General features: G+C 44.0%; 2 protein-coding genes across 4 annotated transcripts in view; one reads left to right on the forward strand and one right to left on the reverse strand.

Annotated features, from left to right (window-relative positions):
• Positions 1–100: 100 nt before the first annotated feature.
• On the forward strand, positions 101–11,761 carry C6H11orf16 (chromosome 6 C11orf16 homolog). Of its 2 annotated transcripts, XM_037840162.1 has the most exons (7): positions 108–232; positions 2,234–2,346; positions 3,001–3,163; positions 4,375–4,531; positions 6,262–6,496; positions 7,156–7,815; positions 10,654–11,761. In XM_037840162.1, the coding sequence occupies exons 3-7, from the start codon at positions 3,018–3,020 to the stop codon at positions 10,845–10,847; spliced, it is 1,392 nt and encodes a 463-aa protein (XP_037696090.1). In that variant the 5' UTR covers positions 108–232; positions 2,234–2,346; positions 3,001–3,017; the 3' UTR covers positions 10,848–11,761. The 2 variants fall into 2 exon arrangements, with proteins under 2 accessions (XP_037696091.1, XP_037696090.1); XM_037840163.1 differs by lacking the exon at positions 2,234–2,346 and having other exon boundaries at positions 101–232.
• AKIP1 (A-kinase interacting protein 1) overlaps positions 11,748–16,935 on the reverse strand; it is a 20,275-nt gene continuing 15,087 nt past the window's right edge. The window contains exon 5 of one of the 2 annotated variants that reach the window (XM_037840164.1): positions 11,748–12,216. In XM_037840164.1, the coding sequence (XP_037696092.1) occupies positions 12,073–12,216 (144 nt within the window). In that variant the 3' untranslated portion in view covers positions 11,748–12,072. The remainder of the gene's footprint in view (positions 12,217–16,935) is intronic. The other variant, XM_037840166.1, reaches the window with a different exon arrangement.

Here is a 16,935-nt window from a genome sequence, read left to right on the forward strand (position 1 = left end):
CTCCATCTTACCACCCATCTCCACTGTCATCAATCTTTGAAGTCTTCCCCAACTTCCCACCCAGCCATTACTTGCTCCTTTGTTTTATATATATTTCTCTTGCAGGTCCTGTCCTGCTATATTTGTTTGCACACCTATCTCTGTCTCACCAGTAGACTGTAAGCTCCTTGAAGGTGGGGGCCAGCTTTATTCATCCTATATTCCTAAAACCCAGCAAAGGGCCTTAAATCAGGTAAGTGTCGGTAAACATTTGTTGTTACTATTTTCTGATTCCAGTCCTGTCACTTAGTGATAGGTCATTGTTAACAGTTCTCTGACCTCCTGGGTTCTGTTCTCAGCTGGTTCTCCCCTTGCTCTGATGTTCTTTCTTAAGTGGTCCATGTCGCTCTACTGCTCAAAGCCCATGATGACTTCCTTTTGGCTATCGAGTAGTTTGAATTTAATCTGCTTGGCTTTCAAAGCTCCCTACATCTGGCCTCATCTCAAATATCCACCTAGATTTCCCAGCACACTCTGTTCCCTCCAAAAAGAAAATCATGGTTTTACAAATGTATCCTTCTCCCTTTGTTCTTGCTTTCTACCTAGACTGGAAAATCCTCCTTTTCCCCTCCACCATTGAAATCCCACCTGTGTTAGTCAGAAATCCCTCTCTCACTGCCAGAGACTTCATTGATCTTTGTGGCTGTGACACTAACTTTGTGCTCTAAGTAACTCAGCCTGCAGATACCGGTCTTGAGCAACGATTGTTCTCCTAACCTACCAAGTTATGTTCTGTGAGATCAGTCATCAATTAAGATGATTTTGATCACAAAATAGATGAAGCCCAACCCAAACGGACTTAATCAAAAAAGGGAATTTATTGGCTTTTCAACTGAAACATCTAGCAGTAAGGTGACCTTCAGGCAGGGCTCTACAAGAACCTGTTTTCTTTACTCGGGGAATAGCTTCTGGGTACCAAAATGGCTGTCAGACCCTCCCAGAACTGCATGCTTTCTTATTCATGTACAAAGAGAAGAGAGTCTATATCCAGGATTCCCAATAAAAGTCCTGAAATTCATTCTGATTGGGTAGGCTCAGAACATGCTCATGCCTAACCAATCCCTGTGACCAGAGGGCTGGAATTTTCTGATTGATGCATGTTTCACTCCTGGAACTGGCAGTACAATCAGCGTCTCCTACCCACTTGGATCCACAAACAGAAATGGAACTAAGGGCAAGGGAGGGGGTAATAGATGATGGTACACATCCACAAATGTCCCTACATGCTTTTTTGGTATTTTCCACTGAACACAGTGCTGGGTACATAACTGGGACACAATGACTGGCAGATGCCACACAATACCAGCCTCCTCCTCTGGATGTACAAATAAGGACTCCATTACCCCCTGGGGCATAGGTCCTTTCTCATGCTGGAATGCTTTCCACTTCCCTGCTGGATGGGAATTTGTGCTCACACCCATGTCTTCCACTGAGCCTTTCCAGTTACCTCAGCTAGAGATAGCTCTGGAAAACTGCTCTAATGAGAGCCATTGGAATATGCCCACGAAGAATGGGAGTGTTTAATCAAGAAGTGGATGTGGAGATCCTTTCACTTTACGAGACTCCCTCATTTCACATGGTACAGGGAGGTGGAATGATTGGCCCAAGGTTCTACAATTGGAGCAGAATTTGGACTTCTGCTTCTTTGGTCACCAGTCTTCCCACTCCCATCCCCACCATATGTCAGCTTCTCAGCAGAGGCATTTCTGTTACAGACAAGCATGCCCACACCTTTGATTATTTTGTTTTAAACTATAGACAAATTCTATCCTAGAGCCCCTAGACCAGTCAGTAGCACCCCCCACCCTAGCCTGCTGCCTGCAGAAAATGCAGGCAGATGGTCAGCTCCAAGTCTCTTTTAGAATCATCTGCCTCCTTCATAGGACACTCAAGATCCATGAGACTTCCCTCCATGGCTCACTCTTCTGGCAGTGGCGAAGTTGATGCTACACTGTCCCCCCATCCCCAGCCCACCTCTGCCAACACACTCACCCCTTCCAGTCTTCCAGGGAGAGCTGAAGAACGACCCCTACCCACCCACCCACCCACCCCCACACCTCCCAAGGCCTCCTTCTGGACAGCTGCCCTGCCAGGCCTGCCCTAGTCTTCCCTAACTGCCCCCGCCCCCACCCTGAGGAGTCAGAGCCCTGCCTGTCACCTCTGCACATGCTCAGTACATTCACTTGGCCCACAGTGTTCCTGCTGGTGTGCATCCGTGGCAACCTACCTGGCAACCAGGAGTCAGTTGGGCTGAAGCCCTGAACCCAACTGTCAGAGAGGGACCGAGGCTAAGGTTTGGGACTGTGGGTGAGTCCCCTTGGGGTCAGACCTGAGGACTTGGGCAGGGGCTCGGGTGGGCTGGGGCAGCACTTTGATCTTGGGCCCTGGGTGGCAATTGTGACCTCTGAGGAGAACACAGCCCTGGGCTCTCAGGAGGACCTGGGGCCAAAGTTAAGTGACTGGGCTGGGAGGGGGGCCTGGGTCTTGGGTTTGCTGGCAGTTTATCATCAGTTAGGATTTGTGGAGAGAAGAACGGTCTTATGCCTGCCCCCTGCCCAGAAGTCCCTGCCTTTGGGGAGGAGGAAGGAGGAAGGAGGAAGAAGGAAGAATCTAACATATATTGAGCTATTTAAATGCCAGGTGTTTTACATATATTATCTCCTGAGTGGTGACTGAAGCACAGAGAAGTTAAGTAAGCATGCAGCCAGTAGGCTGTGAAGTAAGAGTTAAAACTGGTTTTCTCTAAAATTCCAGCTCTTGCCCTTTCAATACCCTCTCCTATTTCCTGAGCTGGGGTCACTGAGGCAGGTGATCCAAAGAGGAAAGTGAGCGACTGTGGGAGAAGATGGAGCAGTGCATTGACACAGTCTTCCCCAAAGAGGCAGCTAAACTGTGGAGCTGAGCCCTGCTGGAGCCAGGCACCTTTTGCTCTGCTATGGGTGTAATGGTGTTTGTTCTCAGGTGGAGACGTGAACGCCATGGAATCTTCTGCAGGGCCTGGGATGCCTTTGCCCAAATACTGCAGTGTGGCCACAACCCTGAAGGCCCCTTGCTGGGACCCATCCTTCACCTGCCCCTTTGCCCTCCAAGCTTCCTGGCTCACCAGGCACAGCCCCCTCACAAGGTACCTGTCTTTCCCCCTCTGAAGAGAATGGTACACACCTTTCTTTCTCCTCTTTGTTCTTAACTTGGCTGGTGTGTGGTGAGGGAGAGAACTTGCTTCTGGGGAAGGCTGAAAGCATTCTTTACTGTTTTGCTGGTGATTTGCCTGAACACAGTAATGAGGATATTATACAACCAGTAACCTCGAGGACTAAGCTGGCTTTTACTCCACCTTATAGCAGAGTGTGGATGTCACACCTACAATGTCTGAGAGAAGGCAGTTGGGGGTCACCCAGGTATAAAGTTTCTAGCTCCTTTTACCATCAACTATGAATCTTATGAGATGTCCCCTGCCTCCACATGAGAAGTTAGGGTTTCTGCAATTAATAAATAAAGTGGGCTCCAAATCCCTCCATAGGCACCTTCATATATCCCTTAATTCTCCTGGCTTTTCCTGAATGGCATCAAAACCAACTGTCTAAAATGGGAATACTATTGGACAGGAGTGCAAAGGAACCTCAGCCCATAAGCACAAATTCCAGGGACTTGGGTCCATGTTACTCAGTTCAAGTTAGGTATACCAGCTTGGATGTCTTAATAGCCACTCCGTTTCTTCATCCACCTGTGTGGACCATCCAGTTCAAGGCCAGAGCTGAGCATCCTTTGTGTTCAGGGCTCTGGCCCCTGGTCACCGAGTATACAGCCTCAACGGAAACCCAAAGCCTGACCCTGCTGCTTCCCCAGGCTCAGCCCTCCCCACAAAATTTCCCAGAAGTAGCTGCTTCTTTTTTTTTGGCTCACAGTACCTTAGTTAGCTTCTCAGTGCTACTTGAATACTTCCTCATCCCATCTGAAACCACAGCATCAAGTGTTTATATAATTTTGCTTCTTTGGCATTACCATCTCACATACCACTTTAGGCTCTCTTTCCTGGTCTGTCTGTCATCTAGCCTCAGAATCAGCATAAATTAACCTGAATCTATCAAGGCTAATTATATTTTAATTACCTTGGCACAATTCCCAACCATAAATGATGGTTCTCTTCACTGTCCTTTCCTTCTGCCCTCCTAATATTTTACCTCCTGGCAATCAACATTTGCCACTTTTCACATGTATTTCTATTCCACGTAGTCTTGTATGTCACACAGACTCAGATATAACTGTGAAACAGGTTTCTTGATACTTTTAGGGCTTGGTCTTCTCAACTCCCCAATTCCATTTGCTTTTTCCCAGGTATGCTTCTTATCATTCGTGTTTCCACACCGCCAATCCGGCATGGTGGGAGCCTGGCTGGCTGGGAATTGTTGGAGACGCTGCTGACACATTGGTACTGGCAAGAAGGGAACCAGATGGCTTTTATTACCGGGCTCAGATAAAGGCTGCTCCGGAGGCAAGTCTCTAACTGTCGACATCTCTCTGGCAGGCTCCTTTGGGGTGGCCCTGTCATATCTGATTTGCATCTTGAATAAGCCCAGATCTGCCATGGCCAAGTTGTAGAAGGGGAAATATAACTTCAGTGAGGAAACTGTATTTTAAAAGTGCTTTGTTCAGGAAAATTCAGTAGGTTGAATTATGGGCACCAGCTAAAGGGAAAGAGGAGCAAAATGTGCTTGCCCACATGGGCCCATGAAAGTGTGCATGGAAGCTATCCTCGGCATGCCAGGAGCTATCAGTGGCCACTTACTTTGGGATATTTTTCCTTTCAGAGTCAAACCTTGTGAATGTGGATTCATGGAAGGAAAACTAGTTATGAGTTCTCAAAAAAATATGAATAATAGAATTTCCAATCAAAAGTCATATTGTCATTTTCCAGTAACTTATAAAATGAATTCAAATTAAACGTTAGCAGAGTTTTGCTCAAATATAGGTTCTGTTTTGATTTGAAAAAAAAATTGTGATCAGATTTTATTTCTCTTCAAAATCATACAGAGTACTCAGAAACAGTGTGTACTTTTAATTACCTTAAAAATTCCTCCTGGCCTCTTTTTTTTTTCTTTTTTTCTTTTTTAAATTCAGTTTTATTGAAATACATTCACACACCATACAATCATCCATGGTGTACAATCAACTGTCCACAGTACGATTACATAGTTATGCATTCATCACCACAATCTATCTCTGAACATTTTCCCTACGTCAGAAAGAACCAGAACAAGAATAAAAAATAAAAGTGAAAAAAGAACACCCAAACCATCCCCCCCATCCCACCCCATTTGTCCTTTATTTTTTATCCCCATTTTTCTACTCATCCACCCATACACTAGATAAAGGGGGTGTGATCCATAAGGTCTTCACAATCACACTGTCACCCCTTGTAATCTACATTATTATATAATCGTCTTCAGGAGTCCAGACTATTGGGTTGATGTTTGGTAGTTTTGGGTATTTACTTCTAGCTATTCCAATACATTAAAACCTAAGAGGTGTTATCTATATAGTGCATAAGAATGTCCACCAGAGTGACCTCTTGACTCCATTTGAAATCTCTCAGCCACTGAAACTATTTCATCTCATTTTGTATCCCCCTTTTGGTCAAGAAGATACTCTCATCCCATGATGCCTGGCCTCTTTTTTTTATGTTATTCATTTGCTTTGCCAACATGTTTCTCATAGACTGTAATGGCACTGCCTGGCCACAATCATTCTTTGCCCACCAACTACATGTGGGCTTCAAGGATCAATAACAAATCAACCCTGGTTGGTCCTGGACATGGAAATAACACAACTTTATAGGGGGAAATGCTGGTGCAGCTGGGTTGGTGCAGGGGGAGGCAGGGTGCATTGAGGAAAAGGGTCCCAGTTATTCCTGGGGACTACAGGCCAAAAATGTAGATAGGAAAAAAGAACAAAAGAAAAGGGAAGAGAACAGAAGAGAAAGGCAAGGAGGGGTAAGAGTTGCCCATGGCAAGGAGAGGTAAAGGAAAGAGCATTAGCCCCATGGCCTGCCTTTCTCTGCCATACTCAGCTCTGAGCAGCTCCTCTCCCTGTCCCTTCTTTAGATGGTCCTCATTGTTTGTAAGGAAGACCCTGGGTCCGGTTCTGGGGCATCGCAGAGATCACGGGTCTCCCTCCCTTACTATCTAATGCTAGATCTTATTCTGAGTGTTCTCTTTCCCACAGCTGGAGAGACAGGGGATCCTGCTGGTGGAATTTGAGGCTCCCTTTGTCACAGGTCTAAAGCTGCCAGCCCAGCAGCAGAGTGTGGTCCTGAAAGAAGATGTCATTCCATTCTCACTATCCATGGAATGTGCATTGCAACCCGGGGACAAGGTGCTGGCACTCTGGGAGCCAGATGGACAGCGATATGGCCCTGGCACTGTTCTCTTGGGCTTGGAGACCAGAGACCTTCAGAGAGGTAGGGAAGCTGGTCTTACCTACGGTCCCCAGAAAGAGCAAGGTTGGTGACAGGTGAGAGGCCAGAGCAAAGGATATCTCCACAGCTTAGGGGTCTTAGAAGTATTAAAAAAAAAAAAAATCCTTATCCCCTCACTTGTAGTTTAATCCTGGGGTGGCAACAGATTCAAACCATATCAGGTTTTAGAATATTTTTTATGAGAGAAAAATGGCCTAAAACTACCATGTATAGTTGGTTAGCTAAACCGTGGTGTGATGGAGTCATTGTGGAGTCAAATCAGTACCTGTGACCCCCCCCCCCCCCAAGCCCTCCCGTCAGCATCATTGTAACTCAGAGAATGACAGAGGAGGCTTCTGCTTCCCTTCCCCCATCTCAGGATGCATTTTGGTTTTGACATAAAAAAATGGGCCCCTCCAGGTCATCTTATAGGACAGGAGACAGGAAGGCTCACTCACGTCCACTGGAAAGTGGTGGGGAAATGTGGAACAGGTGAGGGGAATGTTCCTGACAGTTTCTCCCAGGAGATTCTGCACGAGGAGCCAGGCAGGCAGAGCAGAGGGGAATGCACTGAGGCTTTGCCTCTAGGGAGATGAGAACCATTATCCCCATAAAAAAAAAAGGCAATTATAACAAGACTTTTGCCCTTTTCTGTTCTGTAGCATCGAAGGATAAAGAAATCACTGTTCACTTTTGGAATGGCAAGACAGCTAAAGTGCCTCGTGGTGGGGTCAGGTGGGTGCCCCCAGCCGTCTGGAAGAAGGCTGTGGAGAGGCTGCACAAGCCTTTCACCAGGGAGCATTCCAGCCCTCTCCTCTGGGCCCCTTGCTCCTCTCTGCTGGGACCAGTCACCTTATGTGTCACCAACGGGCCTCCTCCAGGCACTCCATTCCTGTGCCCTCCCTGTCAGTCTCATGCCTGCTGCCAGCTGTTATGCCAGGGCTGCCTCTGCTGCTGCCCCTTGGCTGGAACCACCTGGTGGTCTTTAACTGGGACCTCTGAGATTCCAGCCAGAGAACATACAGGGACAGAGCCGAAGCCCAAAGCCCAGCTTTTGCCCCTAGAGGGTCCTAAAGAGGAGGAAGTAGCAGTGCGTGCACCCATGACTGTTTCATTCTCCTCCTCCTCCTCCTGCTCTTCTGAAGAAGAGGATTTGGAGAATGATCTGGAGATGGGCCTTCCCCAAAGACTGATGGTGAACAGGACTGTCAACACAGACCCAGTCCTTCTCGAGAAATTTCCAAGGCAGCGTGACCTCTGCCAGCCTGAATGGAGGTATTGGAGGAGAAATGGCCCCGAACCGTCACATGCTAGGAAGCCAGGTATGTCAATGGTGCAGGGTTCCCTTCTAAGGCAGGGTCTGAGGCCCCCTGCTCCATTCTCTTCCATGCATCTTAGGAATCTGATGCAGGTTTCCATTGTGTGGGAATTGGAAGTTAACAGGAATGTGGTCATGTTGAAGGGGAGGCTGTGATAAGGAAATGCTAGGATTCTATTTAAGCAATATATCCCAACAAGAAGGGAAGGGTGAGCTGATCTTTGTGCTAAGGTTTGCAACCCTATTTCACCCTTACCTTTTCTTTTGTTGCTAGCTTTACTGACAGGACACTGCCATTGTCCTTGTTGCTTGCCTTCATTTTTTTTCTGAGAGGCTTGATTTTTCAGCAGATAAATAGTCATAATGCTGCCAGGTGTTGAAACCAGTGGTTAAACGTAGGTCATCAGGCCCCACTGTCCAGCTAGGCCCCTTAGTAAGTTAGAGTGGGAAGGACCAGGGCACTGCATTATACTGCTGTCTTTCTTTACAGCTAGTAGGGGGAAGCATGTTAAACTGTCATTGGCAGTCCATAGCTATCCCCATATTTCTTTAACCTTGAGTTAAGAAAGGTGCGACATACCCCTGGTAGGTCTGGGGAGCAGCATGTGATTGATCTGCCTCCTGACAGCTCTAACTATTCCCAAGTGGACCCAGAAAAATTAGAGGCCTAAGTGGCCTGGCAGGATAAGCCTTGCCCTAGACTAGATCTCTTGGGGCCCTGGGGTCACTGATTTTGAAGTTCAATGCAGGAGTACTGGGGCAGAAATATTACAAGGGTTGAGAAATACCACCAACTATGGACTTTGGATCTCTAGACCCTGCCCACTTTGGGACCCATTATGGGTCCCTGTTTGAAGCTATTGCCCTATTTGCAGGACAGGTGCTCACCACTAAAGACCTCTCGGCCCATGAATTCAGTCTTGCCCCAGGGGTAAGGACTTTATCAGTCTTCAGTCCCTGAAAGCTCAGAAATTGTTTCTACAATGGGAAACTTTCTTGGGTGACTCTTCTGGACCCAAGCTTTGGGATGGCTGGGAGATGGATATAAGTCCACTGCAGTTGCATTTTATAGAAGGGTTCCAGGGCTTCCTGGTTTTCAAGGTGTGGAATCTTTCCCCCAACTCTGGTGGGGAGACAACTAGGACAAGAATCCAGCCATGACCACCTGAATTCTTGGCTTCCTTTCAAAGAGGAAACTTTGTATGCATAATATAAAAGTGGGGGGGGGGGGTTCTGGGCTTCTATAAAATGGGTCATTCTGATAACACAGTGGGAAGCCTTTCCAGAAATTCCTGGAAACAGCTGATCCTATGACATCTGCTCTCCAAACATCTGATGATATGAAGAAAATAGTGCCAAAATCTAGAGTTTTCATGCTAAATTCTCCATGTCTTCCACTGCTTCCTGCTTCAACACAGCCTGGAGTGAGAAAAGCTATACCCACCCTGGAGTTTGTAGGGAACAATTGAGAGCGCAGCAAGTCCAGCATCAGAGAGGAATGACAGTGGGGTAACCAGAGGGGCCATGGTGGTCAGGCGTGCTCCAGGTACCACATCTTCCCCGTAGCTACCGAACCTGTGTTCTCACTGCTGTGGCTTGCTCCATAGCAACTCCCTGGACTGGATCCAAACCCAAATAAGTCCATACAAATTTTCCCTGGCCCTATCCCCATTGCCCAGTTACTTCCAAGACATTCTCTCTCCCCATTACCATATTTAGACAGACCCACTGCAAATTCTGCTCCCCCCACAAAACAAAACAAAAAAACACAGTAACAACTTCTAAGCAAGCTACTGGCTATAAAGAGAAATAGATTATCTTCAAGTACTTTGCCAGGCTTCCCTTTAGGTACTGGATCATTTGTTGTTATGCTTCAAGCAAAAGTTCAATTCCTGCTGCTGAACCATGAGCATTGATGGACCTGCCCTCGGCCAGGTCCCAAGCCTGCGCCCTTTGCCTCAGGAGCGCATGCCCGAGAAGGGGTGCGGAGAAGGGGCCAGCCCTGGCCCTCGTGCCACAGCTAACTAGTGAAGGTGAAGCATATAAAACCATGTGCCGGCCAGGGCTGTTAACAATATGCAAACACCAGAGCTTTGCTTTTCTCCTCTCCACATATTGTATCCTTTTAAGGAAATGTGCTGTCTTCTCTGGAATATGCTTGATAGGCATCAAGTACTGATGCTTGGCAGGCAGTCTGGAGCTCTGCCTCTTAAGAGTCATCTCCTATAGCTCCCGCTCCCTCTGCCCCACTTTCTGTTACTTTCAGTTACAGGCAGTGAGAGGTAACTCTTTGATCCTAACAATCCTAGGAGCCAGGTCATGTTGTTCTCTTCCTTTTCTTATGAAACAGGATTCAAACTGTAGTTTTGAAAATTAAGGAGGGGATGGAGTTCTTTTAAAGTATCCTTTCCTCTTTAAATTGTTCTTTTATACCTCTGGAAGCCACATCTCCCATTATTTTTGTTTTGCCTCATTCAATTTCTCAGAACTTGTTTATCGTCAGTTTCCCAACCTTCTTTGTCATCAGTGTGACATAAACTTCTTCAACTGGTGGTGACCTTTGCTTCTCCTAGTGGCTGTTTGAAAAATGTGTCTGATAATTTCTTCTACCCAATTCCAATTCTGAGCATCAAATAATAACCTCTCCCAAAAAAGGCCAGAAATGATGAACAAACTTTATTTCTCTTTAGAAATAAAAAAACAAACAAAAAAAAAACAGTGTTCAGGAGCTTATAGATTCTTAAGAGGTTCAGCAATCCTTCACATAGAACTACTGATGTCAAGACTAACCGCATTCAAAATGATGGCATAGTCAACGTGACTAATTGACTTTTGGGTTTAGGAACAGGACATTGGAAAGAAGAGAAGGACAACAAACAACAGAGAACGCAAACTGTAGTAGCAGAGAACACCAAGGAACTGGGCCAGGAGGAAACCAAGGTGACGATGCCACTGCAGATGCTGCCAGAGGATCGCGAACACAGAAATGGAGTGAGGGCTCTGAGACCCAGCCAAAGGGACAGGAGTTCCCCTTAGATTAAAAGCTCCAAGGACCCAGGTAAAGAAGAATGGAGGGATGGGCTTCTTAAGGACTCTACGATGTTCTTAGACCTTCTGAATCATAACTCCTTTGAGAATGATAAAACCCACGACTCCTCTTCCCAGAAAAATGCAAACACCTAAATTTTCCATACAGTTTCAGAAGGCTTACAGAACCCAAGTCCCAAGGTAATCAAAATGACCCTCTACCTCCATGGTGACGGGCAAGGGTCTGTCTTACTAGGCCCTAGGTCCATTGGAGTCTTTTCCTCACTGGGAACACTAATATAGCTCTACTTAAAACTTACATTTTCATCATATAAAATACTGGCATTTTTCCTGAGGAAAGATCTGTTATATTCAAGATAAGATGAATCACCAGGCAACTAACCCGGGAGACACAGCAATACTGTTGGTATGGTAGTGAAAAAAAGTTTGAGATACATTGATGCCTCTGTAAAATCAGTGACTTTTGAGTATTAAAAATACAGTCACAGCATAAGACTCTCAGGATTTTTTTCTTATAGGAAGCTAAAGACTAGTGATGGAGTGACAAGAGTGGCTAACAAGGGCTTCTTCAATAGAAGGCAGTAAAACACAGGCCACAGGTGACAGCTGAATAAGCAGCAGCATGTTCACCCAATGAGACTCCCTGCAGGGGAGCTACAGGAAGGACCGTCTGTCTTAAGGGGCATAGGGGTGTGGTAACCCTGTCCCAAGGTTCCCCACAGACAGCTAGGCAGATGTGGCTGGGGATGTCCTCTCCATGGCAGTCAGAGGACTGCCTGCTTTGGGCAAACATGTCCACAGCCTCTTTGCTGTCTTTTCATAAAGCCTACATTTGTATATGAGCTACGTGTTATTTCACTGCTTAATACCAATAAAATATGAATTCTCTTCATCTCAGAATCTTGCCCTTTATTATCATAATTAACCTTCATTTGGAAAGTAAGCAGTAAAACCACTCAGACAGTATCATTACATTATTTCAGTCAAAAGGAGACCCGGGTTGGGGGAAGGGTGGCGATGACGATTTCTACACTTTACACTCTCAAGTTAAAATAGGCACTGCGAGAGACCAACTTGAATTCCCAGGAAAGCTGAACCTCTATCGTCAGTACTAAAAGCAGAATTAATGTGCAAATGTTGAGAGATCACATGAAGACTCATCTCCTCGCTACTTAAAAAAAAAGCTAATGTGAGGTCCAGGTGAAGGTCAACATCATACAGGGAAGACCAAGTCCACGCTCTGTCCTGAGTCAACTGCTACCACATGAGTCTTCTTGGTTAAGTCATTTGAACCCACAGTGACAGAATAGGTGCCTGGATATACTTCTATGTAGAGGTCCTTAGAGATACTCTCAGCCTGTAACAAAAAGGACATATTAGCAGTTCGGAAATTTTGTATCCCAATGTCATCACGGCATCTTCACAAGGCTGTCTGTGTGTGCCACAGATGGAAGCACTAATGTGGGAGAGAGAGGTCCTGCTTGCAAGGCGCAACTTGGCCACATAATTGCGCTGCCATTTAGGTAAGTCTCAGCCTTTAATCTTTTGTCCTTATTTCTAAAACTGCAATAATACCTACCTCACAAATAAGTATGTATGTGAAATCACTGTGTAAATGCTAAAGTGTTGTAGGAACACACAAAGATTAAAAGAACACTCTAGTTGGAGTAGAAAGATAAAAATTAGGTGGGGGAAAGGCTAATGACCATGGTTTGGGGGATCAAAAGTAGACAGTGGCATTTGTTGGCAAAGACTAGCAATAATGGGAAGGTACCTTGGAATAGTGAGAACCATTCTTTTTAACTGTGTTTTGCTACATTCTTTTTTTTTTTTTTTTTTTTTTTTTTAAATCATCATTTTATTGAGATATATTCACATACCACGCAGTCATACAAAACAAATTGTACTTTCGATTGTTTACAGTACCATTACATAGTTGTACATTCATCACCTAAATCAATCCCTGACACCTTCATTAGCACACACACAAAAATAACAAGAATAATAATTAGAGTGAAAAAGAGCAATTGAAGTAAAAAAGAACACTGGGTACCTTTGTCTGTCTGTTTCCCTCCCCTACTTTTCTACACATCCATCCATAAACTAGACAAAGTGGTGTTTGGTCCTTATGGCTTTCCCAATCCCATTGTCACCCCTCATAAGCTACATTTTTATACAACTGTCTTCGAGATTCATGGGTTCTGGGTTGTAGTTTGATAGTTTCAGGTATCCACCACCAGCTACCCCAATTCTTTAGAACCTAAAAAGGGTTGTCTAAAGTGTGCATAAGAGTGCCCACCAGAGTGACCTCTCGGCTCCTTTTGGAATCTCTCTGCCACTGAAGCTTATTTCATTTCCTTTCACAACCCCCTTTTGGTCAAGAAGATGTTCTCCGTCCCACGGTGCCAGGTCTACATTCCTCCCTGGGAGTCATATTCCACGTTGCCAGGGAGATTCACTTCCCTGGGTGTCTGATCCCACGTAGGGGGGAGGGCAGTGATTTCACCTTTCAAGTTGGCTTAGCCAGAGAGAGAGGGCCACATCTGAGCAACAAAGAGGCATTCAGGAGGAGACTCTTAGGCACAAATACAGGGAGGCCTAGCCTCTCCTTTGCAGCAACCGTCTTCCCAAGGGTAAAACTTATGGTAGAGGGCTCAACCCATCAAACCACCAGTCCCCCATGTCCGTGGCCATGCCAGCAACCATGGAGGTGGGGTAGGCGAACACCCCTGCATTCTCCACAGGCTCCTCAAGGGGGCACTACATCTTTTTTTTTTTTTTTTTTCCCCTTGTTTGTCTTTTTTCTTTTTTATTTTTTTTTTTATTATTTTTAATTTTCCCTTCTTTTTTCAAATCACCTGTATGAAAAAAAAAGTTAAAAAGAAAACAAACATACAATAAAAGAGCATTTCAAAGAGACCATAGCAAGGGAGTAAGAAAAAGACAACTAACCTAAGATAACTGCTTAACTTCCAACATGTTCCTACTTTACCCCAAGAAAGTTACATAATATAGCAACATTTCAGTGAACTTGTTCCTACTACAACCATCAGAAATTAACAGACCATAGTCATTTCTGGGCATCCCCAGAATGTTAAATAGCTTATCTGTTCTTCCTGGATTATTGTTCCCCCTTCCTTAATTGCTCTCTACTGCTAGTTCCCCTACATTCTACATTATAAACCATTTGTTTTACATTTTTCAAAGTTCACATTAGTGGTAGCATATAATATTTCTCTTTTTGTGCCTGGCTTATTTCGCTCAGCATTATGTCTTCAAGGTTCATCCATGTTGTCATATGTTTCACCAGATCGTTCCTTCTTACTGCCGCGTAGTATTCCATCGTGTGTATATACCACATTTTATTTATCCACTCATCTGTTGAAGGACATTTGGGTTGTTTCCATCTCTTGGCAATTGTGAATAATGCTGCTATGAACATTGGCGTGCAGATATCTGTTCGTGTCACTGCTTTCCGATCTTCCGGGTATATACCGAGGAGTGCAATCGCTGGATCGAATGGTAGCTCTATATCTAGTTTTCTAAGGAACTGCCAGACTGACTTCCAGAGTGGCTGAACCATTATACAGTCCCACCAACAATGAATAAGAGTTCCAATTTCTCCACATCCCCTCCAGCATTTGTAGTTTCCTGTTTGTTTAATGGCAGCCATTCTAACCGGTGTTAGATGGTATCTCATTGTGGTCTTAATTTGCATCTCTCTAATAGCTAGTGAAGCTGAACATTTTTTCATGTGTTTCTTGGTCATTTGTATTTCCTCTTCAGAGAACTGTCTTTTCATATCTTTTGCCCATTTTATAATTGGGCTGTCTGTACTATTGTCATTGAGTTGTAGGATTTCTTTGTATATGCAAGATATCAGTCTTTTGTCAGATACATGGTTTCCAAAAATTTTTTCCCATTGAGTTGGCTGCCTCTTTACCTTTTTGAGAAATTCCTTTGAGGTGCAGAAACTTCTAAGCTTGAGGAGTTCCCATTTATCTATTTTCTCTTTTGTTGCTTGTGCTTTGGGTGTAAAGTCTAGGAAGTGGCCTCCTAATACAAGGTCTTGAAGATGTTTTCCTACATTATCTTCTAGGAGTTTTATGGTACTTTCTTTTATATTGAGATTTTTGGTCCATTTTGAGTTAATTTTTGTGTAGGGGGTGAGGTAGGGGTCCTCTTTCATTCTTTTGGATATGGATATCCAACTCTCCCAGCCCCATTTGTTGAAAAGACCATTATGGCTCAGTTCGGTGACTTTGGGGGCCTTATCAAAGATCAGTCGGCCATAGATCTGAGGGTCTATCTCTGAATTCTCAATTCGATTCCATTGATCTATATGTCTATCTTTGTGCCAGTACCATGCTGTCTTGGCAACTGTGGCTTTATAATAAGCTTCAAAGTCAGGGAGTGTAAGTCCTCCCACTTCGTTTTTCTTTTTTAGAGTGTCTTTAGCAATTCGAGGCATCTTCCCTTTCCAAATAAATTTGATAACTAGCTTTTCCAAGTCTGCAAAGTAGGTTGTTGGAATTTTGATTGGGATTGCATTGAATCTGTAGATGAGTTTGGGTAGAATTGACATCTTAATGACATTTAGCCTTCCTATCCATGAACATGGAATATTTTTCCATCTTTTAAGGTCCCCTTCTATTTCTTTTAGTAGAGTTATGTAGTTCTCTTTGTATAGGTCTTTTACATCTTTGGTTAAGTTGATTCCTAGGTACTTGATTTTTTTAGTTGCTATTGAAAATGGTATCTTTTTCTTGAGTGTCTCTTCAGTTTGTTCATTTCTAGCATATAGAAACATTACTGACTTATGTGCATTAATCTTGTATCCCGCTACTTTGCTAAATTTGTTTATTAGCTCTAGTAGGTGTATCGTTGATTTCTCAGGGTTTTCTAGATATAAGATCATATCATCTGCAAACAATGACAGTTTTACTTCTTCTTTTCCAATTTGGATGCCTTTTATTTCTTTGTCTTGCCGGATTGCCCTGGCTAGCACTTCCAGCACAATGTTGAATAACAGTGGTGACAGCGGGCATCCTTGTCTTGTTCCTGATCTTAGAGGGAAGGCTTTCAGTCTCTCACCATTGAGTACTATGCTGGCTGTGGGTTTTTCATATATGCTCTTTATCATGTTGAGGAAGTTTCCTTCAATTCCTACCTTTTGAAGTGTTTTTATCAAAAACGGATGTTGGATTTTGTCAAATGCTTTTTCAGCATCTATTGAGATGATCAATTGATTTTTCCCTTTCGAGTTTTTAATGTGTTGTAATACATTGATTGTTTTTCTGATGTTGAACCATCCTTGCATGCCTGGAATGAACCCCACTTGGTCATGGTGTATGATTTTTTTAATGTGTCTTTGGATTCGATTTGCAAGTATTTTGTTGAGGATTTTTGCATCTATATTCATTAGGGAGATTGGCCGGTAGTTTTCCTTTTTTGTAGCATCTTTGCCTGGTTTTGGTATTAGATTGATGTTAGCTTCATAAAATGAGTTAGGTAGTGTTCCATTTTTTTCAATGTTTTGAAAGAGTTTGAGTAAGATTGGTGTCAGTTCTTTCTGGAAAGTTTGGTAGAATTCCCCTGTGAAGCCATCTGGCCCTGGGCATTTATTTGTGGGAAGCTTTTTGATGACTGATTGGATCTCTTTGCTTGTGATGGGTTGGTTGAGGTCTTCTATTTCTTCTCTGGTCAGTCTAGGTTGTTCATATGTTTCCAGGAAATTGTCCATTTCTTCTACATTATCCAGTTTGTTGCCATACAGTTGTTCATAATATCCTCTTATAATTTTTTTAATTTCTTCAGGATCTGCAGTTATGTCACCTTTTTCATTCATTATTTTGTTTATATGGGTCTTCTCTCTTTTTGATTTTGTCAGTCTAGCTAGGGGCTTGTCAATCTTGTTGATCTTCTCAAAGAACCAACTTTTGGTGATATTTATCCTTTCTATTGTTTTTTTGTTCTCTATGTCATTTATTTCTGCTTTAATCCTTGTTATTTCTTTTCTTCTACTTGGTTTAGGATTGGTTTGCTGTTCATTTTCTAGCTTCTTCAGTTGATCCAT

This window comes from Choloepus didactylus, chromosome 6, assembly GCF_015220235.1.
Source record: "Choloepus didactylus isolate mChoDid1 chromosome 6, mChoDid1.pri, whole genome shotgun sequence".
NCBI classification, from domain to species: domain Eukaryota; kingdom Metazoa; phylum Chordata; class Mammalia; order Pilosa; family Megalonychidae; genus Choloepus; species Choloepus didactylus.